The sequence below is a fragment of the Gobius niger genome (genome assembly GCF_951799975.1).
Source record: "Gobius niger genome assembly, chromosome: 11".
Lineage (NCBI taxonomy): Eukaryota > Metazoa > Chordata > Actinopteri > Gobiiformes > Gobiidae > Gobius > Gobius niger.
The window spans coordinates 18,342,354-18,370,081 of record NC_136862.1 but is presented as its reverse complement, the minus strand read 5'-3'; the positions used below and the strand labels follow the sequence as shown (position 1 = coordinate 18,370,081).

Genomic DNA, 27,728 nt, shown 5'->3' with positions numbered 1-27,728 from the left:
ACAACATTAAGCTTGGAATGTTTGTTGTTGGTAATTTAACATCTAGATAAAGTAATATAGTTTATGAATCTAGGGGAAAGGGAGAGGGAAAGCAGCAGCATAAATTTATGTAAACAAGAAAAACAAAAGCTCTGTATTAACTTGTGCATTAGGACCTTATATTCATTCATTAAGCAAATTTCAAGATGAATTCTAGCGTCTTAAAGCCTTGTTTTCAACAATAAATGTGATTTTATATGTTTTCCATTCTAATATATTTAAAAACATCTTCAAAAAGCCTTACAACTTCAGCATATTTTCTGTGTTTCTGCCTAAATAAACACCAACTAAATAAAAGTATTTTTCACTGTTTGTGAAATTTTAGTAATATTAGTAATTTCTAGGTCTCTTTTCCTCTTTATCAATAAGTACTGTTTGAGTAGTATAAGTATCTGTTTTTCACACAATTCGTCTGAAACCAGCATTTGCAAGTGTATGTCAATGTTTAAGGTATTAATGTGGATGTATGAATAGAGTATCATGCATATTTATTTATTTGTGTTTACCAGCTTGACTCCACCTGACTCAGTTCAAGTCATCTTTACGTCAGAACTATGGCATTTGGGGATATCCTGGAGATGGTCGGGGGCACGGGGCGCTTCCAGATTGTGCATTGTACTCTATTGGCTTTGCCGGTCATGCTAATGGCCAGCCACAACCTGCTGCAGAACTTTGTTGCTTATGTCCCGTCTCACCACTGCGCCCCTCCCTCTAACCTGTCCCGGAGCCCGCTGAGCCTACAGGAAACTCTGCTTGTTACTGTACCCCTGGATGAGATGGGGAAACTGCATAGATGCCAGAGATATACCTCTCCACAGTGGCACCTTCTGGACAACAACAACACTGCAGTGGAGCAGGAGGTCACAGAGGGGCAGCACGAGGTCACAGAGGGGCAGCTGCAGGGCTGTTCGGACGGGTGGACCTACAACATGGACGAGAGGAAGTCCAGCATCATATCAGATGTAAGGGCAGAATTAAGAAGAATGCTTAATACTTATTAATTGTTTGTATTTTTAAAAATGCAATGTGATGCCTCCATAGTGGGATATGGTGTGTGGCCTGCGTTCACTAAAGCAGATGTCCCAGACGGTGTATATGGGAGGCGTCCTTGTGGGCGCGTTCTTGTTTGGAAGTCTGTCAGACAGGTGAATCAATTTAAATCCAATAATCCAATCCAATCCTGTCCAGCTCCCCTTTATTCTGAATAAGTCAACCATAACACGTCATCCAAAACCAGCATTGGTGATGATGGCTGTGCCCTTCCGACCCTCCTTTTCCTCGTGTCCTCCTCAGATACGGTCGGCGCATGCTGCTGATCATATCCTACCTCCTCATGGCAGTGTGTGGCACATGTGCAGCCTTCGCCCCCAACTTCTCACTCTTCTGCCTCTTTCGCTTTGGCTGCGGGATGGCTCTGTCTGGGCAGGGCCTCAACACTTTCTCCCTCAGTAAGATACTTGTCCAGACATTTGAAAACATGCACACCAATACAAAAATTCACAAAAGTTACTGTGACCTGGCCTCTAACCAACTTCCACTACAAATTCTATTATGAGTATTATCAATATTTTATTGAATCTGCTGAAAACATATCTATGAAATAACATGAATTTGTTGTTTGTGAAGTTGTGGAGTGGATCCCAACACGTGTGCGGACAGTGATCGGCACTTTGACGGGATACAGCTACACTGCTGGACAGCTCCTCTTTGCATTAATGGCTTACTATGTCCGGGACTGGAGGTGGCTCACTCTGACTGTGTCGCTGCCCTTCTATGTCATCTTCCTCATTTCATGGTGAGCAACTGGTTATTATAATCATACTGTCCACTAGGCCTGAACGATACAGACGAAATGTCATATCTCGATATTTATGCCAGATATCTCGATATCGATACGACATGGTATAACTACGGGTTTGGTGAAAATCAAACATCATTAAAACATCATAATACAAAACAGTGCAGTTTTATTGATGAAAATCTATATTGTTTATATCTTGCTTTTTCGATATTAATATCTTGAACATTCATATCTTGATATCGACACGATAACAATATATCAGCCCTACTGTCCACATACAGGTGAAGTCCACAGGGCCTTCAGCAAAGCAATGTAGTTTTGATGCCCTCTCCTGTCTGCACAGCATGTTGAATTATAGCTTAATTTGTTCTTTTACTCACACCACACATTTTACAAGTTTGACACAGCATCCATATGGTGTTGGTAGTTTTGTCTTATACATAGAATGGCTCAATAAATGCATGTAATTAATGTAATGAATACATGTTAACAATAAACACAATTCAAACTACAAGCCATCCAGTAAAAATAAATGTTAACAATAATTCATTTGGCCAGACAACACGTTCACTGGTGGTGCAACATGTATTGTTTGTCGTTCCTCGTGCAGGTGGTTTCATGAATCTTCCCGATGGTTGATGCTAAACCACCAGCCGGAGAGAGCCATTACAAACCTCAAAAGTGTGGCGAGAATTAACGGGCGGCGCGAAGAAGGGGAGAAACTTGACCTCAAGGTAACACGCAGCAGACACGATGGGAAGCGTAACAATCTTTAAATATCTTATCTTGAAACAGATGTGTTTTTGTTTGTTGTAGCTGGTGCAAGAGTCCATGCAGAAGGAGCTGTCCAGTTCAAAAGGGACATATACTATTCTGGACCTCTTCAAGACCCCGACGATGAGAAACATGACCATTTCCCTCAGCGCTGTGTGGTACGACATGCTCAGTAAAGAGAAGCACTTGTAGTTTAGCGTATATGTCCCGTCAAAAACACCAACATCATGTAATTATGAAGTAGTCGGCTTAAGATGAGACATTGCAAGGGACTAGAAAAGTTAATTGAAATTTGCTCCAGATTAGTAACAATGGATATAGTGTAAAAGAGTCTATTTGTGGAAAAAAAAAAGAAGGAGGTATAAATCAGTGGGCATTTTGGATAATCTTAATCTGTCTTTGAATTAATGAGTTATTATCGGGGGAAATAAGAAAAATCTAATGAAATGTGTAGGTGGAACTTAATGAAGCTTCACTTAATGTGAGGAACTTAATGAAGCTACACACATTATAAAGCTATAAGCGTTATAAAAATGAGGCAATGTCATTGTTTCTAGGTGAAAATGTATCGTGTCTCTGCAGTCAATCAATCAATCAAAGTTTATTTCTATAGCACTTTACAACAACACACAGACCAAAGTGCTTTACATAAAAACACAGGGGAAAAAACAGGTGAGTCTAAATAGGTGAGTCTTTAATCTGAACTTGAACAGTGTCTTCCTTTAAGGACAGCAAGTCCTTAGCAAGCATTAGCTAATTTTATACTTGGAGTAGAATGCTGTGTGCCGGGAGAAAGTGCCTAAACATACCCTGTTATACTTTTGTTGTAGGTTTTCCACTAGTTTTGCTTATTATGGCCTTGCTATGGATCTCCAGAAGTTTGGTGTGGACATGTACTTGATCCAGGTCATCTTTGGCTGTGCCGATATTCCTGCGAAACTCATCATCACCATCTCTATGAGCCGCTTCGGCAGAAGGCCGTCACAAGCAGGAGCCCTGATCTTAGCCGGGATCTGTATTCTGATCAATCTGCTGGTGCCAAATGGTGAGACAAAGCACATATACTTTAAATCTGCTTTTATTTTGAAGTACAAGCACAGATTTGTTCTGTACAGACTAATATCTGATGTGCAGCATACTTACATCTTGACATTAATTCTATTGTCTTGATTTTTGTGAAAAATGAGGTCTTGGTATTTGTTTAAAGTTAAAGGTGTCACATATTATTTGATAATAACATATTCTTCAGACCAACAGATCACACGAACGGCTCTGGCAGTTCTGGGTAAAGGCTGTCTGGCCGCCTCTTTCACCTCCTGTTACCTGTACACTGGAGAGCTCTACCCCACCATCATTCGGTAAGAACAAGGAACTATGGACCCCCAGCATACTGTCCTTTATCCAGCCCCTATTAGTCGAATGGCAGATCAGATTTCTAAACTATGTAGACGCCCTCATACACCGCTCCCTGCTCTTCACCACCTTTCACACTGATATGCCCCATCCAAAGCCTATGGGCCAAAAAATGTTAAAAAAAAGAAAAAAGAAAATATGTTAAAAACTAGTGAAAAAGCTTTGTCTACCAATGCCGTAATGCAATTTATGTAGAATAATGTTGAATCACTAAAAAAATTCCAGGGAATGGAAGTTGCCCTTTGTTGTTTCCCTCAGAACAATCACAACATATTGACAGGTTACACATTACAGTGGTCTGTTCAGTTTAATCCAAACTGGAAATATTGATGGAGACAAACATTAACATGTGTATCCCGCAACAGCCAAACTTGCTGACCTCCTCCGTACTTAAAACGGTTTCGTAACAGCCGTTCTCTGAGCCAAACCTGCTCCACACGTCTTCACACGAACACTGAGGCGTCCATTAGGGGGTCCTGACCCAGCATTACACACAAACACTACAGTTTAGATTGTTGATTTATGACGTGTTAATGGTACTTTCAGCTTCACTTTGAAGATATCATGGTGTTTATCACCTGTACGTCACTGAAATACACTTTGCTCCAAAATACATAATGGAATAACTGTCAGATAATAAAGATGACAGCAGTAATAAATATGTTACAATCACTTAGTAAACTGTATTAATGAATGCTGAAATATCCCTGGCCTGGTGTATAATAATATCTGAATTCTGACTGAATTCTACGACTTTATATTAACATTAAACATTATTAAAACTGTTTATAAAATGCAGATGGAAGAATTGATGCTTCATTTTATTTGTGGAGGCTCAAAGATAATGTCCTTACATTAAGACAATCACAGAAAAAAGTCTAAAATGTAAGTAGATAGAGTAAGTAGGATTCAAGCAAATATTAGGAACTAAGTCTTGAATAGCCTTAAATAATGCTTTATTTATTTATATTTATTGTTCAGGGGTTCCCAACCTTCTTCATAAAAGACCACAGGTTGAAAATATGTGAAGGGTGTTTCATACAGATTATGATGTGGTCATAGATCCCAGATTAGATGAACTTAAATTTAACATTCCTGTTTTTTCGTTCTAATGCTCAATGACGCAGTAAAATAAACCATTCAAATACCAAAAAGGTGGTATAGAAACGTGGCCTTAAGCCATAGTTGGGGTGCCCCTGCTTTCCTCTCAGGTAACACTTGTAGCCTATGTGTTTGTTCTCCCACAGTCAGAATGGCATGGGTCTCGCGTCGATGAATGCTCGTGTGGGGGCGATGGTCGCCCCGATGGTGCAGCTGACCGGAGACTACATCGTGTGGCTGCCCGGACTAATCTTTGGAGGAGCTCCCATCCTCACCGGAGCCGCGGCCATGTTCCTCCCCGAGACACTGGGCTGTTCACTCCCAGACACCATCCAGGACGTGGAGGACAGGTGAGACCCCAAATGAAAAAACAATGACACATAGCCATGGAAATGTAAGAACATTTAAACATATGAAAAGGTGTTTCTTTGTAACATTCTTTTGCAGGCTCATGTTACTTTTCTTCCTTATCAAATATCAAAATGACTGTGTTCTTTTTCATTTATTAATGTGTCTCTCCTAATAAACGTCTGTTGTATTGATATAAAATGATGCAAATAGGAGATCAAGGATAACTACTGTATCTCTTTGTCCTGTCGCAACAGAGGATCAGGTGGAAAACCCAAAAAACCCAAAGACACCGCCACAGTCCAGGATAATCTCATCAAGCAAGTGGTCTGAAACTTCAATTTGCTGTGACTCCATTTTACCTTTTTCATGTATAAAAATGTATGTTTCTTTCTCACTGGATATTTTAAGATGTCTGCACAGGTCAAAACATAATGAATGGTGTGTATATACTGTATTAGATTAAAAACATTTGTGGAGCTTGGTTTTCTTTTCCTCAACCCTTTATGGGCCCTCCATAATAATGCATCGCTCATGTTTTGTTATATTCATTAAAATTCCCATTTGTGTTTGATTGTATTTCAGTACTTTCAGTCGTATTGTATGCTAATTAATAAAGTGTAAAGCAGCGCCCTCTAATGGAAATGAGACGCACCTACAATGAACAGGGAGGATTAAATAGTGTGATACATTATTATAAGCAGCACTTAATGTATGCCTCCATACGTGACCATAACTATCTGGGGTTAAGGTTATTGTGTATTATTTCCCCGTAGAATACTTGAACTCCTGCAGAACTAGGTTGAATACGAGTGTCTGAGCTATAGCGCCCTCCAGTGTTGGTACTAGTTTCTCATATGCTTTAGTGAAGAAAAAAAAACAGAGTAAAGAGTAAAAAAAAAAAATATATGAAAGGTTTAAAAGTTCAAACGTTATTGAGTTTGTAATCCGTCCATGTAATCTGGTCAGTTGAATGGTACAGCTTTGGTTGAATCTGTATTAAAATCCTAAGAATTATTGGCCTTTAATACATTCACACTAACACTAAAACATGCCTTTGTTGTGATCCCGGTAGTTACGGCATTGTGCAGACATGCCTGCTAAGATTACAAGAAGCTTTGCTGCAAAATGTTGGAAAGGTATTCTGTATTGCAGTATTGTATTGCAGTAGAGTAACATGCAGCCCCCTGCTTCATTTCCCGGAGGAAGTCAAAGCCGATTGTGACAGAAGCGTAAATCCATACAGGTCTCTTCAGAAATAACTCCGTGGTGAAATGATATGAATAAAGATTTATTTTCTCTTATGAACAGGTGGATCATTTGTCATTTTATTTTACAATCAATGACAGTCGCATTGTTCTTTTTTTTCCTAGGATATTCCAGCGATGACATGGGGGGGAAGAGACTCTTTTTTATTGCTGAATGTTAAATGAAATACACTTTCACTGGAAAATAATTGTCTGCTGCTTTTTTTTTCTTTTTTCTTTTTTTTTTTAACCATGCACCCATCTAACCTGGACCACAAGGACATGCAGAGGGGAGGTGTTCAAACATTTCAAGCGGGGGAAATCGTGGGGTTGTGGCAGGGTATAAGGGTCATCGGATGAACAAGGAGAGGCCCGAGAGCTTCTTGACTGGTGGTGGACAATCTAGTTTCTTTTCTATTGCATTTTTCCACACACAAAAAACCTGACCCCAAATTAATGAGCTATGAGTGAGCTGTGATTCATACCTCAAGGCCTCAGATAAAGAAAGAAAAAAAAAAGATTAAGATCAAGATTATTTGTAATGATTGGCATTTGACTTCCGGTGAGGCTTATAGTCACAACAGTCGCAAAAAGACAGACTTTCCCTTTCTCAATTAAACTGGATCTTAGACATTTTTGGAAACACTGGACTGACTTGCAGATCCATCACCAGGACAATGCGGTGGAGACTTGTAGGATGCTAGTTGACATTATTCAAAGTGTGCATTTATGTGAAGTAATATAAATCAGTGATAACATAAGTTACAATCATTCATTGAACATGAGCATTTGAACAAGTAAAAGGCTGACCATTGATAGTTGGATAATGGCTTTAAAATAACTCATGTATATATGCATAATATGGTATTTCTTCTATACTATAGGCATCACAGACACACAACACACTACAGTCACCTCTTAGAAAATGATGCACTCAAACAGCAAAATAGAAAGTTTGCATATTTTTGCATTGTATGATCTTTCGTAGATTCACAGCTATTTCACCGATATTGTCTAGTGCGCTCTGATCCGCCCTCCACCTTCTCGCTCTCTGCGTATGGGGGGGGGGAAATGGGTAGACTGAATGTTTAGGCCTCGACACGAGCGCCGTTTCGTCTTAGGTAGACCTTGTGGGACGTCAAGGAAGAGGGTGAAGACGGAAGATTAGGAGGAGGAGGGGGGCGTGTGTAAATCCTGAGATACTGTGTGGCCGACTGCCCAGCCATGAGAAGCACAATGAACATGAGGAGTGCGACGTGAGAAGAAGAAGAAGAAGAAGAAGAAAAAAAAGAGTGTGTTTTGTCGTGTTTGGCCGCCATCTCCGCTGGCAGGGGTCAACCCAGGCCGAGCAGCGGTGCATGTGTGTGTGAACCTAGCAACACACAGGCAGAGGAGAGGCAACCAGCTGAGGACAAAAAACAAAAAAAAGTGGGTAGTAAAGTTGGTTCGGAGAGGCAGTGGACAGACCAAACCTGCGCGCGGTTTGCCGTGTCCACTGCGCACTCTCCTGACCTCGGCTGCACTGGGGGGGGGTCGTGTGGGACGGGCGAGCGTGAACCTGTGATACTCCGCTGCCCGCACTCAGTCACCCACTGTCTCCACAATGATCAACAGAATTCATTTAACAATCATAAATACATGCAAGCGAAACCAACATGCGCGCACTCACTCTCACGAATTTAGAACAGTATCCGAGGATCTACGCCGCGTTAACCGGTGAGATCCCAAATCATATCCCTACAGGCGATTCATAGTCATGTAAACATACACTTTATGTTGAAGTGGTTTGTATTGCATGATAATGAAGGGGCTCTGTTCCAGTGGGGCTAGACTCCTCACAGAATGCATTTGGAAAAAAGGATAAAACAACCAGAGGAAAACAAACATAATTGTGTATAAAAATGAGGCGTCCATATAAGAAAGGCTACAAAACCTCCACTGGCCCTCGGCATCAGCATACAGCGAAAGGCACCACAATATTACTCTATTTTTTACGTTGTGAAAAAACTGGCACATCTTTTATGCTGTAAATCAAAATGTACATATAAATAGAGTTTTCCCTATAAAAAAGTCTTTGCTGTTTTAACTAGTAGACAACTTTTGCTAAAATGAAAATAAATATTTCATTTGTTTAGAATATCTGTCAGTTATATAAAATAAAAATATTTCTTATAGATGCAGGTCTATGCTATATTGATTTGTTGGTTCATTTCTCGCTCTAATGAGGAGTATTGTCCTGTTTGGAGCGTGAGTGAGACAGTCTCGTATGAGAGTTCCCACTGTGTGAAGTCCGTGTGTTGGGGGCAGGTCTGTAGATGGTGGAGGGCTCTGCATTCATGTTCTGCATACTAAGGAAGGGCGTGCGCTCCCCCTCCTCCTCTGACTCACTATCTGTTAGGCAGCTCCGAGAGCCCAAGTCCCGGGATGCCTCGTATCCACGTGGGGCCACGTGGCCGTTCAGTCTGGACCGGCGCCAGCGGCGGCCCCCAGGGCCGCTGGACCCACTTTTCTTTGGTTGCTCCCTGGAGGACAGGTACTCCTGGGTGCTCTCATAGTCTTCGTCCTCCGCCAGTCGGTAGGGGCTGGAGGGTAGGCTGCCCCGGCTGTCGTTCAGGTAGGTGCGGCGCTGCTGCCGGTACGGCTCCTGGCACTGTGCATCATGGAGAGGCACCTGGTAACGACGCAGCAGTGGTTGGTCGTCCTCTGGAGGGTAGGGGTTGTGAACAGCTGGGGGCAGAGACAATGCATGGCTGGCATTGGGAGATGTGATCTGTAAAGTAGGCACCTGCGGGGGCAATGAGTAATGGTAGTCCACAGGAGACAGGCGAGCTGGTGTAGTCAGTGCCGACACGTATCTGTGAGAGATAAACATCAACATTTAGACACAATGTAAAGAACCAGCTGTAAACAATGCATCAGCAGATTGAGCTGTGAGCCTTTAAATTCCTGGTTAAATTCAAGAGAATATAATAAAAATACATTTCACATTTACACAGAACACAGCCCTTGTACAAAGCAATTACTAATAGTGTTCCCTCTTTGAGAGGCAACATAGAGCTGCTGATTCAGCTGAGGAAGTACTTTTGAAGATGGCAGCGATGTGTGTAACCTTAAGTGACTCTGGGATAGATGCTGCTTATATAATCAGGATGAAACAACATGGCCGGCATTGGCCGCCAAACCCTTAATGATGCACACATGCTCAAGATGGGCATAGTGTTAGTGTTTGGAAGGCACCTCTTTGTTCAGAGTCTACAACACAACTTCAGCTCTGTTTGTACTTTTACAGGAAACTGGTCATTTATTTTAAAAAACCTGTTCTGAAGATAAAAACCATCACATTAAAAGCAGCTGGTGCGGCATGAAAAAGACAAGATAAGGCACATGTGAGGACTCTGTCCTCACTGAAAAACCTAAGCCTAAGGAATGTAGTATCGAAATTAATAATACAGATGTATAAAACTCTAAACATAAATTATCCCCCCCACAAATCTCCTCTTATCCCAACATGATTGCAGTGCTCTTCTAAGGGAGGCGTGGATGTGCTCTGTGCAAGCGAACTTTGATAAAACTGAACGAGTTTCTGCCAAAACTGAACAGTGTGTTCTGCCAAAAGGCTTCAGCAACTTGGACTTTACCAAATGTGCCACCTTTGTTCCTAATGGTCTGATGTCACTGTGCTGATCCAACTGGGAGTGATTAAAGATTTGCATAAATCCAAATCACATCAGATGAGACCCATCTAGCTAAGCCTCAACTTCTTAAGTGAGATGTTTCGTAACAGAACAAAGGTAATTTCACCAAGTAAAATGAATACTGCAGCATGTTCCAGGTTCAAATACAAAATAATTACTGACTAAATCTGCACAGCTCATTATAACTCCTATCCTTTACCATTGTCAAATAAACAGATTAATGCGTCTTAAAAAAGTGTGCTTTCTCAGACTGTCCCACCCAAAGATGGCAGTCCGGGGCCCACCTGTCGCTGTGTGGAGAGTCCCCGAGCGAGTCAAAGGAGTGTCCAAACTGCAATGGGGGCTGGTGGGGGTCAGAATAACCACAGTGAGCAGCGCGGCGGGCCCGGGCCTCCATACATGCAGGACTGCTGCATTTACTGGTCCCCACTGATGATGACATCATTCCCGGAGAATCAGAGAGGATACTGTCAGAGTGCTCCAGGCTCCATGTCCGCTCCTCATGTCTGACAAATAAAGAAGTGTTAACACGAACCGCCCCGCCACATTCCAGTCAAACCTTTAAATTAACTTAACTGCAATACATGCTTGAATACTTTGCAAGCGCCAATGTATTATTCTTCAAGCACTTCTCTAAACATTGTTGGGTGTCTAGTGATAGATGAATGGACTGACAAGGTGGGAAATCTCTGTTATGTTGCTTACTAATTTTGAGGGTGGGTGTATGTTGTACAGTTTTATATTTATACCAAAGATTGAATACTGCATTTTGAGCCAAATTCTTGCTGCTGTGTGACTGATCTTAAAGTGAGCCAAATCTGTAAGGTTAATAATAATGTGTGCATTTCGGCCTCTGCCATTCAGAATGTGGTTTTGAGGCCAAATCTAATGGCTATTTTGAAAGCATAGGAATGTCCAAAAAAAAAAAAAACCTCCCTAAAACCTTTCTCCACAGCGCTCAGAACAACCCTTGGTATAATCACGGGAATATATCACATTTGTCTGAGCAGCATAGCGGGGTGTAAGCGAGCCCAGGCGCGGGGTTGGACAGTTACCTCTGAGTTGATGAATGGGCACGTGTGGAAGAGTTGTGAGATCTGGAAGAGGTATGGCTGACGGGAAACGACCCCTCTGTTGCCGGTCTTATGACTCGTTCGGTCGCAGGGACGTTCTTTGATATGTACTGGATTCAAAAAATGGATTTGGCACATGTCTGGTTAGAAAAACATCATGCACTTAAAAGCATTTTGGAAGAGCGATGCGCAGTAAAAGAGCACTCACATCGACCATTGGGATTTCTTCAGGGCCAGGTCCTGGGTGATTGGGTCCGTTTGCTAAGTTACGATTGAGATGTTCTGGACACATATTTTGCCGCAAATGATTGTGCATCTTCTTTCTTTGTTTCCTTTAGAGCAAAATGAGAGCTTTTCAATGGTACAAGCAAACATTCGACCAACACCGTCAAAGAAACAGCACTTACTTGGTTTTACAGTAGGCGACCACGCACACAATGCCCACCACCAAGAGAGCCACGCAGATACCTGTGATTGTCAGGACTCTTTTCTGGTAGAGCTCCTCTGCCTCTGTGCAAAGCAAAACAAAAAAGCCTTCACCACATATTCGCCACATATTTGTATGTTAGATCTTGAGCAGAATGAATTGTATTTTCCTCTTTTACACTCAACTATTTATTTTGCAGTGATTGTGTCCAGTGACGGAACTTTTCAGTTTTCCAAATTAAAATATAAAATACAGCAACCAAATCAACACTAAGTAAAAAGCTTTTTGTCCCAAATCTGGTTTGTCAAAGTTGTCAAAAAGAAAATGACTTCTTCAGCTCAGGTCTAACATATACTTTGAATTTAATAGTGGCACTTTCCAGAAAAGTGCCTGAACAGTAAGAGATTACAGACTTTTTATGACTAGACTTTATATTTGCTGATGAGCCTCAAAGTAAATTGTAATTACAGAACATCAAAGCAATCCTGTAAACTTTCAAAGCACTTTTCTGGAAGGGAAGCAAAATCACAGCAGCAGATAAAGGAGATCTACCTTCTTAACATTGTTAAGCATGCTCATGATTTTAAAACGTAAATCATTGGAAAATGCATATATTATATTGAAATTACATTGCAGTTACGGTAAGATGCAAGATTTATAGTCGAGATTACACATAAATAAAAGAGGTGGCATTTCAAAGAAGGAATACAGAGAAAGAAGATTGGAGCGAGTTATGGCAGTTACAGTTACAAGCATGATCACTCATGCTTCACACAGACAAACTTAGGGTCTGACATCAACATAGTTAATAAAAACTTTCTTCAATGCACATATAATGAGACGATCCAGTGATGACATCAGTGTTAATGATGCTCAATGGAGAATCAGGCGACTACAATTCAGACCAATTAGTTCTGCTATAACTGATGAACAGGCTGATGGTTATGATTGAGTACAGGCCACAGACGAGAGGAGTGTTTCACGAAGGACATCAAATACAGTATGACTGAGAATCAAAAACGATCGTTTCATACCCATAAATTCAATCCCAAGATGCTCTGCCGTAGCAGAGGTTGGACAGTAGAAAGAAGAGAAACAAAAGGGCAGTGTAAGACAAAAGTAACTTTGAATAGTGGAGCAAAATAACAACACTTAAAAACAGAGTGGTTAGTAATGACAAAGTACAATATTAAAGACACGAGACACAAGCACCATGACACACAAGACAGACACATACAGTGCACACTACACACGCATTTCTATTTAACTTGTGACATTTTTTCTGTCCTTTTTTAGATTCAATTTTTATGGAACAAAATGATCTCCCAAAGTGGGAATTAAAGGCATTAGAACAGCCCCTGTTATTAACTGTGTGAGGAAAGTATGCGTCATAAGCCGTCAGTACCTGTGTTTGCAGTTTTGTGCTTTCTAAAAATGCTACAGTCTCTGTTCCTGAACACACCCATCACATGAACAGGCAAGTTACAAGGAGTGGATCTGCACAATGTTGCACTAATCACACTGACTAAGAAGAATTAGAGTGGGCTTCTATATTAAACATGGTGGAGGCCATAAGAAGGTTGGACCTATAAGCTGAGAGCAGAGCTGTGCAGCTCACATGCTTTAGCTGGGCTGAAGCAGGTCCCAGCTGCTCTTATGACAACATAGTCATGTTAGGCCAAACCCTTACGGCTGAAGAGCAGAAGCCATCCTCCTTTCGGCTGCTCTCTCATGGGGCTGGGAGGTGGCTCACGGGAGGTTGGCCTTAGCCTATGGAATAAGTGTGAGCATGTGTGCCTGCTTACGGAGCACTCACCAATATAAAATACTTTATTTGTTCATAAATACAAGTCAATAATAGAGCAAATGGAAAAGGGAGTAGTTTATAATATAAAATGAATGTATACATATCTTTTAATCTATCTAGAGTTGATGTTAATGCTGGGCATACAGAAGTTTGTGAAACAGCCTTAATTTGGAGATTGTCGATAACTGGAAATAAACAGTGCTCTTGATGTATCTGCACAGCTGCGCTGAAACACTGTAGAGTGAGCAGCTCCCACACATCGTGTCTGTCTGCTCTGCCAAAAACGCAAGCGATTTCAGCCTCGTCCATTATGACTTAATGTGAGATGGAATTAGTTGTAGTTAAGAAAAGCTTTTTCACATCCCACTGAGGGCCGACATACAAGAGTCTGGCTTCAGGATCAGCAGCATCAGAAACTCCAAACACAGATGCACTGCGCTCTCTGTGCTGTCTTTATATTGAAACCACATGGGCCTGTAAAGACATGATGCTGACAAAAATGCAGCAAGACACTGGAGGCTCCTTTGCTGTTAGCTGACCTAAATTATAAGGCTTGTTTTTAATTCTCCCTTCCACAATCAACGCACTTATTTTGTGCACATAAAAGAACCTGTGTGCAAGTGCGTGTGACCGAAAACATGCAAACTTCGATGTGTTATGCATTTGAACAAAATGTAGCATTTGCTGCAGCTGCAGGGAAGGAGCTTTAGACTTAATATGTAAGTACTGTTCTCGGCTATACAGATAAATGTTAATGTGAAAATCCTTGAAGGCATAATCTTCCAATGTAGTTCTCTGCAAACCTTTATCTAATCTGAGTACATTTCTTCACTTGATTGATGTGTTTGCTGGCACTGCCTTGTACAGGGGTGATGGCTTGACTTCTGTTACCTCAAGCTAGAATAGCAGTTTGAAGGCACTTGTGTGTATCTCAGCAACATGAACTTTGGAGTAAGGACAAGTGCAGATGTGACGTTGTTTCCGTGAGAACAATTTCCTATTCAAACCAAAGTCATATTTGTTGGACACTTAACTTGCACAAAGGAAGTTCATGCTAGTTTAATTTGCATGTTGGCCCATGGTGCACCACTGTAATCCAAATCATTTTCCCAGGAAGCAATTTGGGGAAAAACCCATCAGTGAAAGTGGACTCAATTTGTTTATTTCTTTTCATATTTTTGACTAGTCTGTACTTGTAAATGTCGTTACATTTTGCACATCTCAAATGCATACACGTGCCATTAGTCAGGCCTCTTACTAATCTTTGTGTAAGTAATTAGACTGGTAACATGCAGGAGAGCAAATCCGCCGAGATTACTTGTGATTAAACTGTTAACACTTAATCTTAAGTGCACATGCATTACCATGTCATTAAAATCACAGACAATGTAACATGCAGACACAAAATACTCATTACTCTAGTCAGAATGCCGACTAACAATGAATCATCCAAATCTTGAGAGTCCAGATTGAGATATTATTGGCTCTAGTTGTGTGTGTACTGATGGTACTATAGCAGGCAGTAATTGCCAACAAAACAAAATATTTGAGAGTTTGGTAACAACAACTGGATGTAACATTAACATTCAGCTTCAAGAAGGGAATTCTCTATATTATACGATGTTTAACCCTGGACCATGGAGCTGCCATCTCTCTAAAACACTTTAGAGACATGGTGGCTCCATGGCAGCTCCAAAACAAACATTTGAAAACAAGAATTTAAATGATTAATATAAAACACACAGAGTAATTTAGTTCATCATCTATCTGTGTTTTATCTTAAAGCAGTACTAAGTAACTCATGCCCCTAGAGGCCTAAAGTGCCACTGCAGGTGTCTAATTATGAGAGTAAATACTGATAGAAAAGTCAAAGTCAAAGAGAGGGATATTCTACATCAAATTACACAATGGAGATCATTTATTTTCACTGAAACTTGGCTGTAAATACTGTTTAAGTAGTAAAGCTGTTAGTTTTGCCCGTTAGCCTGTTCTTCGTGATTCCATTAGTGTGTATTGGTGGCGCTGACCCATAGGCAGCGAGTTGCAATTGTGGTTTCCTTGCCAGAGACACCAGGGGGTGTTGACAGCCCCCCCAATCATCTCATTAACACTTGCATTACCCCCAGAGGGACTACGGAAAGGATTTATTAAGGTAAACAAGTTACTTAGCACTGCTTTATCTTAATTCAGCAATCTAATTACTTACTGTCATTTGCATGCACAGTGCCTGTGTCCATATGCTACAAGTACACACACAACTAGTCTAATTCAAAATGACTTTCAGCACAGTGACATGCACACGTCACAGTCACACCGCAGTCTGACAGAAAGACAGAAGAGGAATTGACATACGGTAGAAACTGGCCATAACGTAGGTTTGACAGCGATCACCAGTAAAGTCATTTGGACACCTGATGGAAGAAACACAAGCCACACAAGGAGAGGGAGGAGGGTGGTGGACAGAGGTGAAACATGTGGAAGAGAGTGAGGGGGGAGAGAGAGAGAGACACCAGTTAGAACCAGAGCATAACTATGGACAGCAGAAGCAGACAGTCCCCTGGGTAACAGCACCAGTGTGAAGAGCGCAGCCCGCTGTGAGTCCACCTGAGAGCAGGAGAGAGACAGGAAGACAGACGTGATCCACAACATACTTTTCAAAGGATTGGGCATGTACAACCGCAGCGGCACGGTCTGTAAGCATCGCTGGCCAAAGTATCCGTCCGGACATCTGGGAAGGAGTAGACAAGTGTTATGAGAAGGAACACACAGGAAGTGAGGTGCACAGTAAATATTATGAACATCAATCTGCTTCACACACACATCAGTAAAGGTCAGCGCACATCAGAAAACAGCTTGTAAAACAGAATAACAAAGAAACGCGGCAGAGCCTTCCCCTAGAAAGTGTCAACACTCTTTAAATCCTTCACTAATTATAGTACAAAACAAAAAACACATTTCGGGCTGGTATTCTGTGTCTTGCTCAATGACACTACAGTAGTATGCAATTCAGGTAACAAAGGTCTAACAGACTGAGCTGCACTTTCTGATCTCTTACAATAAAATGATTCCTTGGGCTTTGCATTAAGACATGGAGTTTACTAGTTTATATTATTATTATTGTTATTAAAGTTGGAATGAAACATAGTCCTACAGTGTTCTAAAGGTGAAGAGTGGTCATTGTTTGCTGTTCCAGTGCCTTGAAGACAGTCTCTGCATTCCTCTTGCAGTCACATCTAGACCACCACTCTGACAAAGGTCATTGCTCATGATTTACTGGTTACACACAATGTCTCCCAGGAGCACCATAACATTTAGCGTTAAATTACTCATCCTGAGTGATGCAGCCTAACAGGGGAATAGCACCACCTAGACGGGGGAAACCTTGCTGGAAGATGAAAGTAATGCCCTGTCACTACATAATTTCAAAATCAGTTGAGCTTACAGAAGTCAGATTTACCACAGCTGTGAAACCTATTATTGTTTGCTTTATCAAAATGAAAAAATGACCCACTGGTTATGATTCTTAAGACAATGACCAGGTATTTCTAAATGTGTATACTGTGCATAGAGCGTAGAGTTAACCTTGGATTTCTGGACTTTATGGCACAAATGTGTAAAAAGTAAAGGAGTGTGGTTTAAAAGTAGGCCTTATTGTCCATGGCCCTCGTTTAGCCTGTGAGTAATGCCCACTGAAGCCTGGCCTATATTGAATGAGATGGCTGAGGGGCAACAAATCCCTGCAGGCCTCCACTGCATTATCCAACTTTTCTGGAGCTGTGCCCCGGCCCTGAGTGAATTAGCTGCAGCAATTGAGTTATTGCTGCCTCCAATTTGTACACAGCGCATTGAACGGCTGTTGCAGCCATGTCCTCAGTGCTTGACGATCATTCTTCCTCAGGCCAACTGGGCACAAAAGCATCACCAATAAATCAGCTCTCAATCAAACCATTCAGAAAACTTATACTGTACTATATTGACGCACGTGCAATCAAAACATGACGCGCAACATTTAGCATCAGGAATAAATCTGTTGGCTTCAGATCCATGTTTATATTTTATTTATTTTCCCCTCATCGGTGTTTGCATAATGTCGGCCTTTTCTCCTCAAACTTCTCTTCTGGACGTGGGCGCTAACTTGCTTTGCCAAGGACCTTCAATGTAAGCAATGATTCTATTTACCTCACTGGGGGCCTCTAAGAGGCATAAATATTTGCTCCCCACTAAACTCAATGACTCATGACATTTTGAAAAGGCTTTTAATGTTCGGCCGTGTTGTTCACCAAACTTGACTTAAAAGGACGAGCGCAGCACCGCTTTGCTCCATTATTAGTGTTAAGATACACAAAAACTGAGCTCAACAGGTGGGTCATTAAGCAGATGGGCAGCACTTTCCTGTGATGCACCGCTGCTGCTGAGGACAGAGCTGGAGCACTAACATGGACATAAACATGTGATGTTAGCAGCAATAGCACTCCAAATAACATCCGTGGGAAGACTGAGCAAAAACAGGTGAAATCCAATGTTACTCACTTGCAGGACAGCTGATTAATACCATGTATGAAGTAACAGTCGCCGCCATTCACACAGTAGGCCTTCTCTGTTTCGTTGCATTTTCTGGCGTGGCCTGAGCCGGGAGATAGTGTGGTGGTGACTGAAAGAAAAAGTAAAGATGAATGTCTTTGAACAATGTGTAAATCAAGATATCACTTTGAGAGACACCAAAGCAGTCGTAAAGCAGGTAGTTTAAAGGTTACATTATCTTGTTCCTGTGCCGCACCATGCCCGTGTGTTTTTAGGGGGACACTGTGCGTCTAAGCAGTGTTGACAGGATCTAAAGAAGGTCTACAAGCAAAGATAAATATTTCTCTGACACAGCGTAGGAGTTGTTTATGCCTTGACTTAGGTCCCTGTTATGAACTAAAAAGTTGTGTACATGCACCTAATCCCCCTCCTGAATAGGAATAAGTTGAGAATAATGTTCGCTAATCAGGTGGAAAAGATGGGGCCCATTGAGCGGGGCAAAGGCAGCGAGTGCACATCTACAGGACTGGACTTGAGAAGGGAGGAGTTTGCTTGGCATGTCAAATGCATCTGATGTTATTAGCACTTTGGTACAACATGACAGCTTGTGGTTGGAACGACACAATGTTTCCAAGTGCTGGGCCCACATAATCAGAGACATGCGCTCCAGGATTCATGCAGTGTGTTGTGACAAGACAGTCAGCCTGGTCACTGCCTCTGACACGTAGTCGGCTGTTTGCCATCAACAACAACATTTCACAATTCCACACTGTAAACAGGAGCAGGTCTCATCAACACCTTATCTTTCGGGAGAAGTGCATCTTGTCCTAAGACTTTTATTCTCTGGCTATTCACACTGCAATTTAGGTGGTTCTCCGTTGTCTAGTGTAGTTTCATTGTTTTTAATTAAGCTGTTTGTTTTATTGGTTTTATATCAACTCTGTAAAAGTACTTACAGGAGTTGTCATGCTTTTAAAATGTGCTACAGTAATAAAGTGGATTACTGAAAAAAAAAAAAGACTTATTCAAAACACGAGCTAATAATCACAAGACACGGTTTAGCCACAATTGTTTTGCTTTAAGTTGAAGATTGTATTTCCAGGCCCTATTTTAATTCACCCGATTTGTTCACATCCCTCATGCCTTTTTCAAGCAGTTCCAAGGCTTTCCATATTTCTGTATGTTTTGATGTTCAAATTGACCATGTTTGATTACTTTCTTGGTGAAAGGACTCATGTATGTTTCTGCAAAATGTAGTAGATACATCGAGTTAAGTATTAGAAGAAAACCAAGTGTCCAGTGTGTACTCAGTGCAAGTCCCATTTAGATCATTCTTTAATCACACATGTAAAGGTGTGATCTCGTTGGAATTCATTTATTGATATTGACATATTCTACAAAAAGCCTAGATGGTTTGTCCTTCTTAAGTTTATGTTTTCAGTGTTGAACTGCAGGCACTTTTGCAGAAAGAAAGATAAAGTCATGAGTTTACAAATGACACTTCTTTAAACTCATTTGACGAACCATTATAAAAAGATTCATGTTTTTTCCCCCCATTGAAGCGCAAACTGATCAAGTATTTCCAAATAAAGATCCCAAACAATATTGGCTCCTACATTTTCCACATAAATACGGAGGTTTTCCAGTTCAGCACAAGTACCTCTTGGTCACACCTGACCTTCCACTCCAGAATGGCTGTAAAACGCCTGGTAAAAAGATCAGACACAGATTCTCTCAACAATTGTAAAGGCCCCCCCAACACTCAAAATAGATGCACTATGAAATCTTACACAACTGAACACGCAACAATCAAGGTGAAAAATGTGTTGCATCGGCAGCACGCTATCCCAGCATACACTGGGTGGGCAAGGGGAACATATTTTGGACAGATCATTAGTTTTCTTCACAGCAGAGTCGTACACAGACAATTGTAGTCAGAGCCTCTGGTCCACCTGGCTTGCATGTGGGCGGACTGTAAAAAACAGACGACCCACAGCAAACCCACACAGGGAGCCGGCGAACATGTAAACTTCACACAGGAAGGATCAAGGCTGATACTTGAACCCTGGACATGTTGCGCTGTTAAAGATCATGGAGCTACTGGTCATGCCAAATGTGTTTTACTGTACGTTTTTTTTGTCTTCTCTTCACAGCTTTAGTCTGTTTACCATCTGGTATGTTTTAAGGACGCATTACCCCACAATGCAGTAAGAACGTCCTGCACGGACATCATTTGGCAACCATTTCAGACAATTGTTACAAGAACTGTGACCTAAATTAAGGCCACAGTAGTGCTGGGGGTCAATGTCCAAATGAAACTGCTGTTAGCAATAAATGTTCTTTACACGTTATAGCCACTAGGCCACATGAGGATGCCGTTGTACGAATTAAAAGCCGTTTTCTTCTTAATATAGTCCATGCATTAGCTGAGGACAGCATTTTGTATGAATTGCATCATTTGTGCCTGCAGGCAAAAGGAAACGCTACACTCTCCATCACTGTCAAAACTCTCTTTAGTCTGTGGATGATGATTTATAGATGTGGACGTCCAATGAAGTCTTAAGGTCTTAAAAGGACCTCAGTGCAAGGGAAATGTTTTCACACCGAGCTCCTGTGTCCTTAACTTGCATTGTGTTGGTCTGAGTGCTCGCAGGTGGAGAGGCCAACCTCCTCCAGAGTACAGTGACAACAGCTCCCACCTGGCACTACTTAAACACAGAGGTGGACGTACAGGGCGACTGCTAATACAACATATTCTCTTCTCAATGGCTGATCTAGTCAAAGATTAGCCATTGGGTTGCAAGAGGTCAATCGTACATTTTTTCTGATTTCTGATTTATTTCATACTAAAAATATGATCAAATGTAAGTCCAACACAGATGAGTAAGTCCATAAGTTTGGTGAATCCCATGTGAAACATGATGCATGTCTGACTAAACGCTGCACTTTGTAAAAAGAAAAAGGATTCGACAAACCTCAAATCTTCATTACAAAAAAATACAGTTTCCGAGTTATTATATAACTTGAGTAAGTGTAGCTTCAAAGATGGCGTGTATCCCAGTAATAATAAAAACAATCCTTTTGAGGGCAATTACTGGCCCGCAGTCATCATCTGACATCCAATCTATGACACTGCACAGTGAGTGTCCCAGTTCTGTTCTGCACTCCTCCTTTTTCGTTTTTCTGCTTCTTTCTGTTCTACAATTTCATCTGAAACAGACTGAATGTACATTTATTTGGTTTCATATCACAAAAAGAATATGGACATGATAATTGTAATAATGACATCAATGGGATTTAAAGGTATATGCTATAAAGATGACTAAATGTCAGAATGACAGAAGAGACAGATAGTGATCAAAAACACTGTCAGTCATAAAGTTTGTCTGGTCACAAAGGGTCAACACCTGGAGCCTTTTAAGAGGCAACTGCATGAACCAAACTCTTATAAATCAAACACATGCATTCACTTTGTGTTTTATAATGAAATTGTAAAAGTTGACAAAAGTATGTAAAATCCTGCTGAGCAGCAGTAAACTGTGGAGCGTTAGCCTTTGGAGGGTGGCCTGTTCTCTCCACTGACCCACAAAGTTACTCTCTGAACACGGAGCCGCCCAGAGGCCATGCCCACAAACTGGAAGGTCTTATATCATTGCACGGCCTTTTTAGAAATGAAGCGCAAATGTCATGGGAGAAGTTGTCCATTAACATCAGGTCAAGAGGAAACGATCGTTGATGGGATGTCATGGTGATGACGACTTCTTTAAGGCTTTTACTGTAAACAGGGCTGTTTCAGTCCGTCCGTAGCGATTGCCAATGAAACAAGTTCTACATTCTTGTCACAAAAGTGTGTTCGCTATGATAATGAGATAGCAAGCGGGTCTCTTTGTCTTCACTTTGTGTATCACCCCAGTTAAGCTTTCATCATGCTCAAATTTGCATTTCAATGACCTTTGATTTAAACATAGAGGAAACAACCCCTTTCTATTCCCAAACAGTGCTGACATCACGGTAAGTGTAGTGCGTAAATGGAAAAGCCCATAGAAGGAGAGGTACAGTCAGAGCTCTTCCTGGAGCAGGATCTAGAGCGGGGTCTGAGGTGATCTGGTTCAGCCAACGCACTGTTTACTCAAGCTGCACCACGTGTTTACAAGAGATTACAACTTACGACAAGGCACGGAAATTATGGTCAGAGCTACACAAACAAATAACACAAGTGCGTATTTTTGGACACATTTGGCACGGATAAAGCGTAAAGCACTCAATGCTGATGCAATATTGAATTCAATATTGAATAGATTGAAACAAAGGGAAGTTGAAATGCTACTGGCGTGAACACTTTTAGTGACATGTGTTTATGTGTTGAATACAGAGGTAATTAAGATGGACTTGGATGTAAATGACGTCTCAGCCTTGTCAGCCTTTCATAAAATAACATGTGCAGTTAAAAGTGGGTGGTCATTGTATTATTTACAACAGCTGTCAAGACAAATGGGAAGTATAATATAAAATAAATAAATGTTAACATCTATTTGTTTTTAAAGCACTCCTAAGTGCTCCAAAGCCAAATTTCCTGACAATTTCTGAGTTTCACTGCTACAAATGCTATACACTACCTGCAGGAATAATAGCCAGTATGAGGTAAACTTTGAAAAGATATAGCTGATACTCATTTAGAAATTAACATTATAGTTCAGATTACTCTAAAGGCCATACCGCCTTTGCTCTGCCTGATCCCGTCAGACCTCGGAAACTAAGCAGGTCGGGCCTGGTCGGTACTTGGATTGGAGACCGTTTGGGAACACCAGGAAGCCTGGGTGAATGCAGTGAGTGAGTGAGTGGTTGGTGGTGGTCGGAGGGGCCGATGGCACAGACTGGTAGCCTCGCATCCGTCAGTCTACCCCAGGGCACCCTGTGGCTGCAATAGTAGCTTACCACCACTGAGTATGGAGTGAATAATAATGCTCGAAATTGTAAAGCGACTTTGAGCGTCTGGAAAAGTGCTATATAAGACTAATGCATTATTATTATTATTAATAGTGTTTTACAGTTGTCATCATTTTCCTGAGATGTTTATATCTGCTTCTTTCCCACAAGAGAAAGGCTATAAATGTCAGACAAGTAGATTTGATTATACCATTGTCGGCTGTTCAAATTACGTCAACAATAAACTTGAGTTATAAACGGGTAAAAATAGCCAAAAATACCCTGAAAGAGGTTATTGAAATCCATAAATTTGTGCACTAAGCTCTTGGTTTGTTGTAGTTCATGTCTTAAGTGTGCCATATGGTTCTGCATGTCTGCAGTCACGCTGCTCCACACTGGAGACCAGAGTTCAGGTGTATTTGTCAAGGTTACCTTTGGTTTTCCTGGCTCTATGCTCAAACAAATTCCTTAAACCCGAGGAGATCAGGCACGCTGCTAAAGAGAGGGAGGGCCAAAGTTCATCTATCAGAACATAGTCAATCCAGGTTTAGTTAAGTTTGCTTGGCTTTTTAACCTTGGGTTTCAGCTTTCTCTGTGAGCCCAGGGGCCGAATGCTAGTCCGAGTTAAAAGTGAGAGCCACAGTGTTTAGCCATCAGCTCTTGCCACTGACTTTGATTAATCCTTCATGGCTCAAGAACTGAAAAGAAAAGCTGGGGGTGCAAGCGGGACCATCTGGAAACCTTCATAAACATGCCTGTCTTTCCACGCTCTCCAAAGGATTCTAGGAAAATCGTAAAAATGAAATGAGAGGTCCCTATTGCACCGTTTTTTTTCCTCTTGAGGCACCCTTGTGCATATACAGCAAACAGAAATGCTCCGATTTGCAGCCCTGCCCGGAACTTTGCACCCCAGCCCCTGACACTGAATTCTGTAATCAAATACATTTTCAATTGGGCTGTCCAGAGCAGAGAGTTATGTGTGTGTCACTCTAATTTATGACAAACGCTTATAATTTACTTCAGCTTGGCTTAATCTTTTTTACTTCTGTGCAATTGAACAAAAAGCCATCGCGTAACATTGGACAAAATCTGATTCTTATGGTCGGGGAGCAAAAGCAGTTATTCAAGCTGTGCTGGATCAGTTCCATCTGGACATGGTTATGGCTTTGTGTTTTCACCCCTAAAAAGCGGTGTTATCAGGATAGGAGTATAAATTACCTGGCCTATTTGGGAGTTTGTCAGCTAGAGAGAACAGCATGGAGTCCTGCCCTTGAAAATAAAACAGTTGTGTAGCGAAGGAAAGCAGACTGAGGAGGCTAAGGAGAGAGTGTGTGAAAACTTGGTGCGAGGAAGACGGCAAGTCAACAACAGGTGGCATCGAAATGCTCCTCCGAAGAACAGCTTTGGCTTAATCACGGCAATCAACCTGCTAATAAAAAGGCAAGACTAGAGAGTGTTAAATGTGCGGCAGCCACATAAAGAAGCTGATAGTAGCAGTAATGGCCCTACCACCCAGGCATGCTTTTCCAATGTCAGTTTAATACAGAGGAAAGAAAAAAAAGTGCTACTCCCCCATTCGCCTCCCTCACCTCCTGACTCTTGGCAGGGAATGTCTGACATGTCTCCTGTTACAGCTGGGACCGAGATCTTTTATCTCTATACCACGGGCCAATTCATATTACATGCATTCTTCCCCTTTTTGCTTGTGCGTATTATGAGCCGCTACCTTTCGCTTCAAAACTGACGATTGCCAAATGGAGGACGGACAAGAAAAAACACGAAAGTAACAAATTTAGGAAGTGTGTTTGGGCAGATGCTGACAGCTGGATCTGAAATGGTGGAAAGGCTGAGCAGCGAAAGGCAAAAGCAAATACAGGTTTTTTGTGGGTTTAATCTTTGCATATTGAAAGGCGGTATTATCAACGGTAAATCTGGAAGTCAATAAGTAAAGCTGGCAGGCGGACCCAGTGTATGTAAATAATGCTATTATAATATACAGCCACTTGTTTGTTCATTCTATTTGAACATGAAACCATAAAAAGAAGCTTAAGTTGCGTAAAAGAGGCACCAATGAAGAAAAGGCACTAAAATGTATTGAGAAGAGAACTATCATTCAGGAAAGAGAAGTTTGTTGACAGGATTTTGAAGTTGAAAAATACATGACGCTGCCAAAGCACACAAAACACACATACATCCAATGTACGTCCGCTCGGGCACAGGCACAGGCACACCCAATCAGTTAATAATCCAACTTCACAATCATAGCATTTTGTAATTGTGAATCAATGTGAGGCAGACATTCACGTCATATGCCTGAAGAGGAATTAAATTACTATTTACTGCAGAGGAGATGCTCACAAAGTACACGTACAAAAAGACTGTACTTATTTTTCGGTTATTCAAACAACTCTAAAATGATAGAGGAATGTTTTGAAATGCTCTCACTCAAGCCTGCCAAGAACATGAACCTACCACCCACTCTCCATCTACTGCCACTGCTACAACCAGTGTGTCTTCTTTTATATTCCTGTCTCCTATTACCATTTTCAGTCACATAGCTGATATGCCTGGTCTTGCCTGCCTCAATTGTCTCAGGACTGAGGCAAAATCAAAGAGCAGCCCAGTGTGTGATTGCACAACAGCTGCTGGAGTGGAGGCATGCCGTGTGCTGGGCAGGAGCAGTGGTCGGGAGCGGCTGTGCAGGAATGGCCACTGGTTGGCACCAGAGTGTGCAGCTGGTGACCGTGACACATGTGTGGCACAGTCCCAGACGGGGCAAGTCCCACTGCTCCTCACAGAGGCTCAGTGTGCTCAGGGCTCCTGACGCCTGCTTGTTTTCAGGCAGGAAAGGCCTGGCGCTTTCACTTTCCCCACTCATGAAAAAAGTGTTTACGTGCCGCCACGCTGGCACCTTGTGCAACAAGTGAACACAGGCGCAACAGGCAGAGAGCAGCTGATCCTAACCGAAATAAAAACAGGATTGACGTATCTAGAAACTTCACTTTTCATACGCACCTCAAATCCGTTGGTGCTTGTATAATTAGAACATCTGACCCAATATATTGAGCTCATTGTCCATCATTGATGAACCAAGGGGCATTTCAAATACTCAAAATACTAATTATTAATCTAAAAGTTTTTTTTTTTTTTTTACATATTTTGTACATATTTAGATTTAAGATGGATCAATATCAATAAATTGTGCTACGCAGTGTGAACAGTCCATCATCTAAACGACCGCTAAAGTCATAAATGCAATATCTGTGAGAGTTTCTATGGCAACCGGGGGGACTGAAGTTATTACTTAATCAAACACAATTCTCAGTGGGACATTACAACATACACAAGTCTGCCGCAACACAATCTCTATAGTGTGCCAAGGCCACAGTGACTGTCAACAGGAAAAAATGTCATCCCACCCAAACCAAGAGAGGTGTCAGCCATATTTATGATGCAAAATTATATAAGGTTTTTGATGTTTTAGGTTTGAAACTAAATGTCAGTGTAAAAAGCTTATTATATAAGCACTAATCCCATTAGGATGTGTAATAAAAAAGAATCTAAATATGACTCATATTTCAACGCACACTTTTTCTTACATTAATCAAAGCTACGCTAAACCTAAACACCATCTGGAGTGAGAAAAGATCTTAATAAACATCTAAGTGGTTTTACAGAAAAGCAAAAGATCAACATTTCTTTTGGCACTTGGTCTGTAAAAGCCAGAGTGGAGCTATACTGAAGCTCTGCATGGAACATATCAATGAATATTTACTGCCGGGGATGTCACAGAATACTTAAACATTCTTAGTGTTGCAAATAAATGTATATAAACGCCTTGTGTAAACGCTACCACAGACAATGTCATCACTTCAGATGAACCAAGAGTTCTGGGTCCACGTGTCTTTGTCGTCGCCCTTCATCTCCCACAGCTGGCCTTCATTTCTGAGTAAGGGCAGACTTTGCAACCTTGTACCAGATACACAAGACATATAGCACAAGTCCATATTTGGGTCTCCGATAGTGTCCAGCTGCAAGGACTAAAAGTTTTCTGAGTAAAAGCCAGAAAGCAAACGGGTTGCTGTGACGTTGAAAACACACACCGCCCACGCCAACGGGTCGGTGCACTTTAGTGAGGTTGCAGGCCCTGTGTAAACCATGGGATGAGTTCACCCTGAGTGTATCAGTGTTTAAACCGAATCCATATACAACGGCAACCTCCACATAACGCTAACATCATCAGCGTCAGCGAGAGAGAGGGGGACAAGATAGTCGCGGCCACAGCCGGAAATGAGCCAGACCCTGAATGTAAATCACTAATGTTCAATCAGTTTAGTTCTTCTGACAGATTTGCTTTTGAGTTTTTTTTAAAAATTTAGTCAGTCCAAAATGTTGAAAATAGTATTAGCCTTAATGCATGACTTTAGAAACAGTTTAGCCAACGCTCAAAGGACCAGACATCTTCCTTGGGTGTTCAGGTTGGATCTTGAAATAGGATGGCCAGTAGAAATAATACAAAGAGAAAATGTGTATTATTATTTAAAATAAAAGAAAAA

At 41.4% G+C, this 27,728-nt stretch overlaps 2 protein-coding genes across 5 annotated transcripts in view; one reads left to right on the top strand and one right to left on the bottom strand.

Annotated features, from left to right (window-relative positions):
* Positions 1 to 554: 554 nt before the first annotated feature.
* slc22a6l (solute carrier family 22 member 6, like) lies at positions 555 to 5,989 on the top strand. The gene is made up of 10 exons (XM_079566619.1): positions 555 to 1,001; positions 1,081 to 1,184; positions 1,333 to 1,487; positions 1,666 to 1,834; positions 2,451 to 2,574; positions 2,657 to 2,772; positions 3,445 to 3,659; positions 3,864 to 3,972; positions 5,275 to 5,478; positions 5,734 to 5,989. Exons 1-10 carry the CDS (start codon positions 594 to 596, stop codon positions 5,807 to 5,809), a joined length of 1,680 nt encoding a protein of 559 aa, XP_079422745.1. The 5' UTR covers positions 555 to 593; the 3' UTR covers positions 5,810 to 5,989.
* Positions 5,990 to 6,442: 453 nt separating this feature from the next.
* nrg2a (neuregulin 2a) overlaps positions 6,443 to 27,728 on the bottom strand; it is a 59,420-nt gene continuing 38,134 nt past the window's right edge. For 3 of the 4 annotated variants that reach the window (XM_079566611.1, XM_079566613.1, XM_079566612.1), the window contains exons 4-11: positions 18,256 to 18,376; positions 16,078 to 16,136; positions 12,953 to 12,976; positions 11,899 to 12,001; positions 11,700 to 11,823; positions 11,474 to 11,601; positions 10,703 to 10,924; positions 6,443 to 9,578 (exon numbers count right to left, since the gene is read on the bottom strand). In XM_079566611.1, the coding sequence (XP_079422737.1) occupies positions 8,942 to 9,578; positions 10,703 to 10,924; positions 11,474 to 11,601; positions 11,700 to 11,823; positions 11,899 to 12,001; positions 12,953 to 12,976; positions 16,078 to 16,136; positions 18,256 to 18,376 (1,418 nt within the window). In that variant the 3' untranslated portion in view covers positions 6,443 to 8,941. Of the gene's footprint in view, positions 9,579 to 10,702; positions 10,925 to 11,473; positions 11,602 to 11,699; positions 11,824 to 11,898; positions 12,002 to 12,952; positions 12,977 to 16,077; positions 16,137 to 16,376; positions 16,454 to 18,255; positions 18,377 to 27,728 lie in introns of all 4 variants that reach the window. The other variant, XM_079566614.1, reaches the window with a different exon arrangement.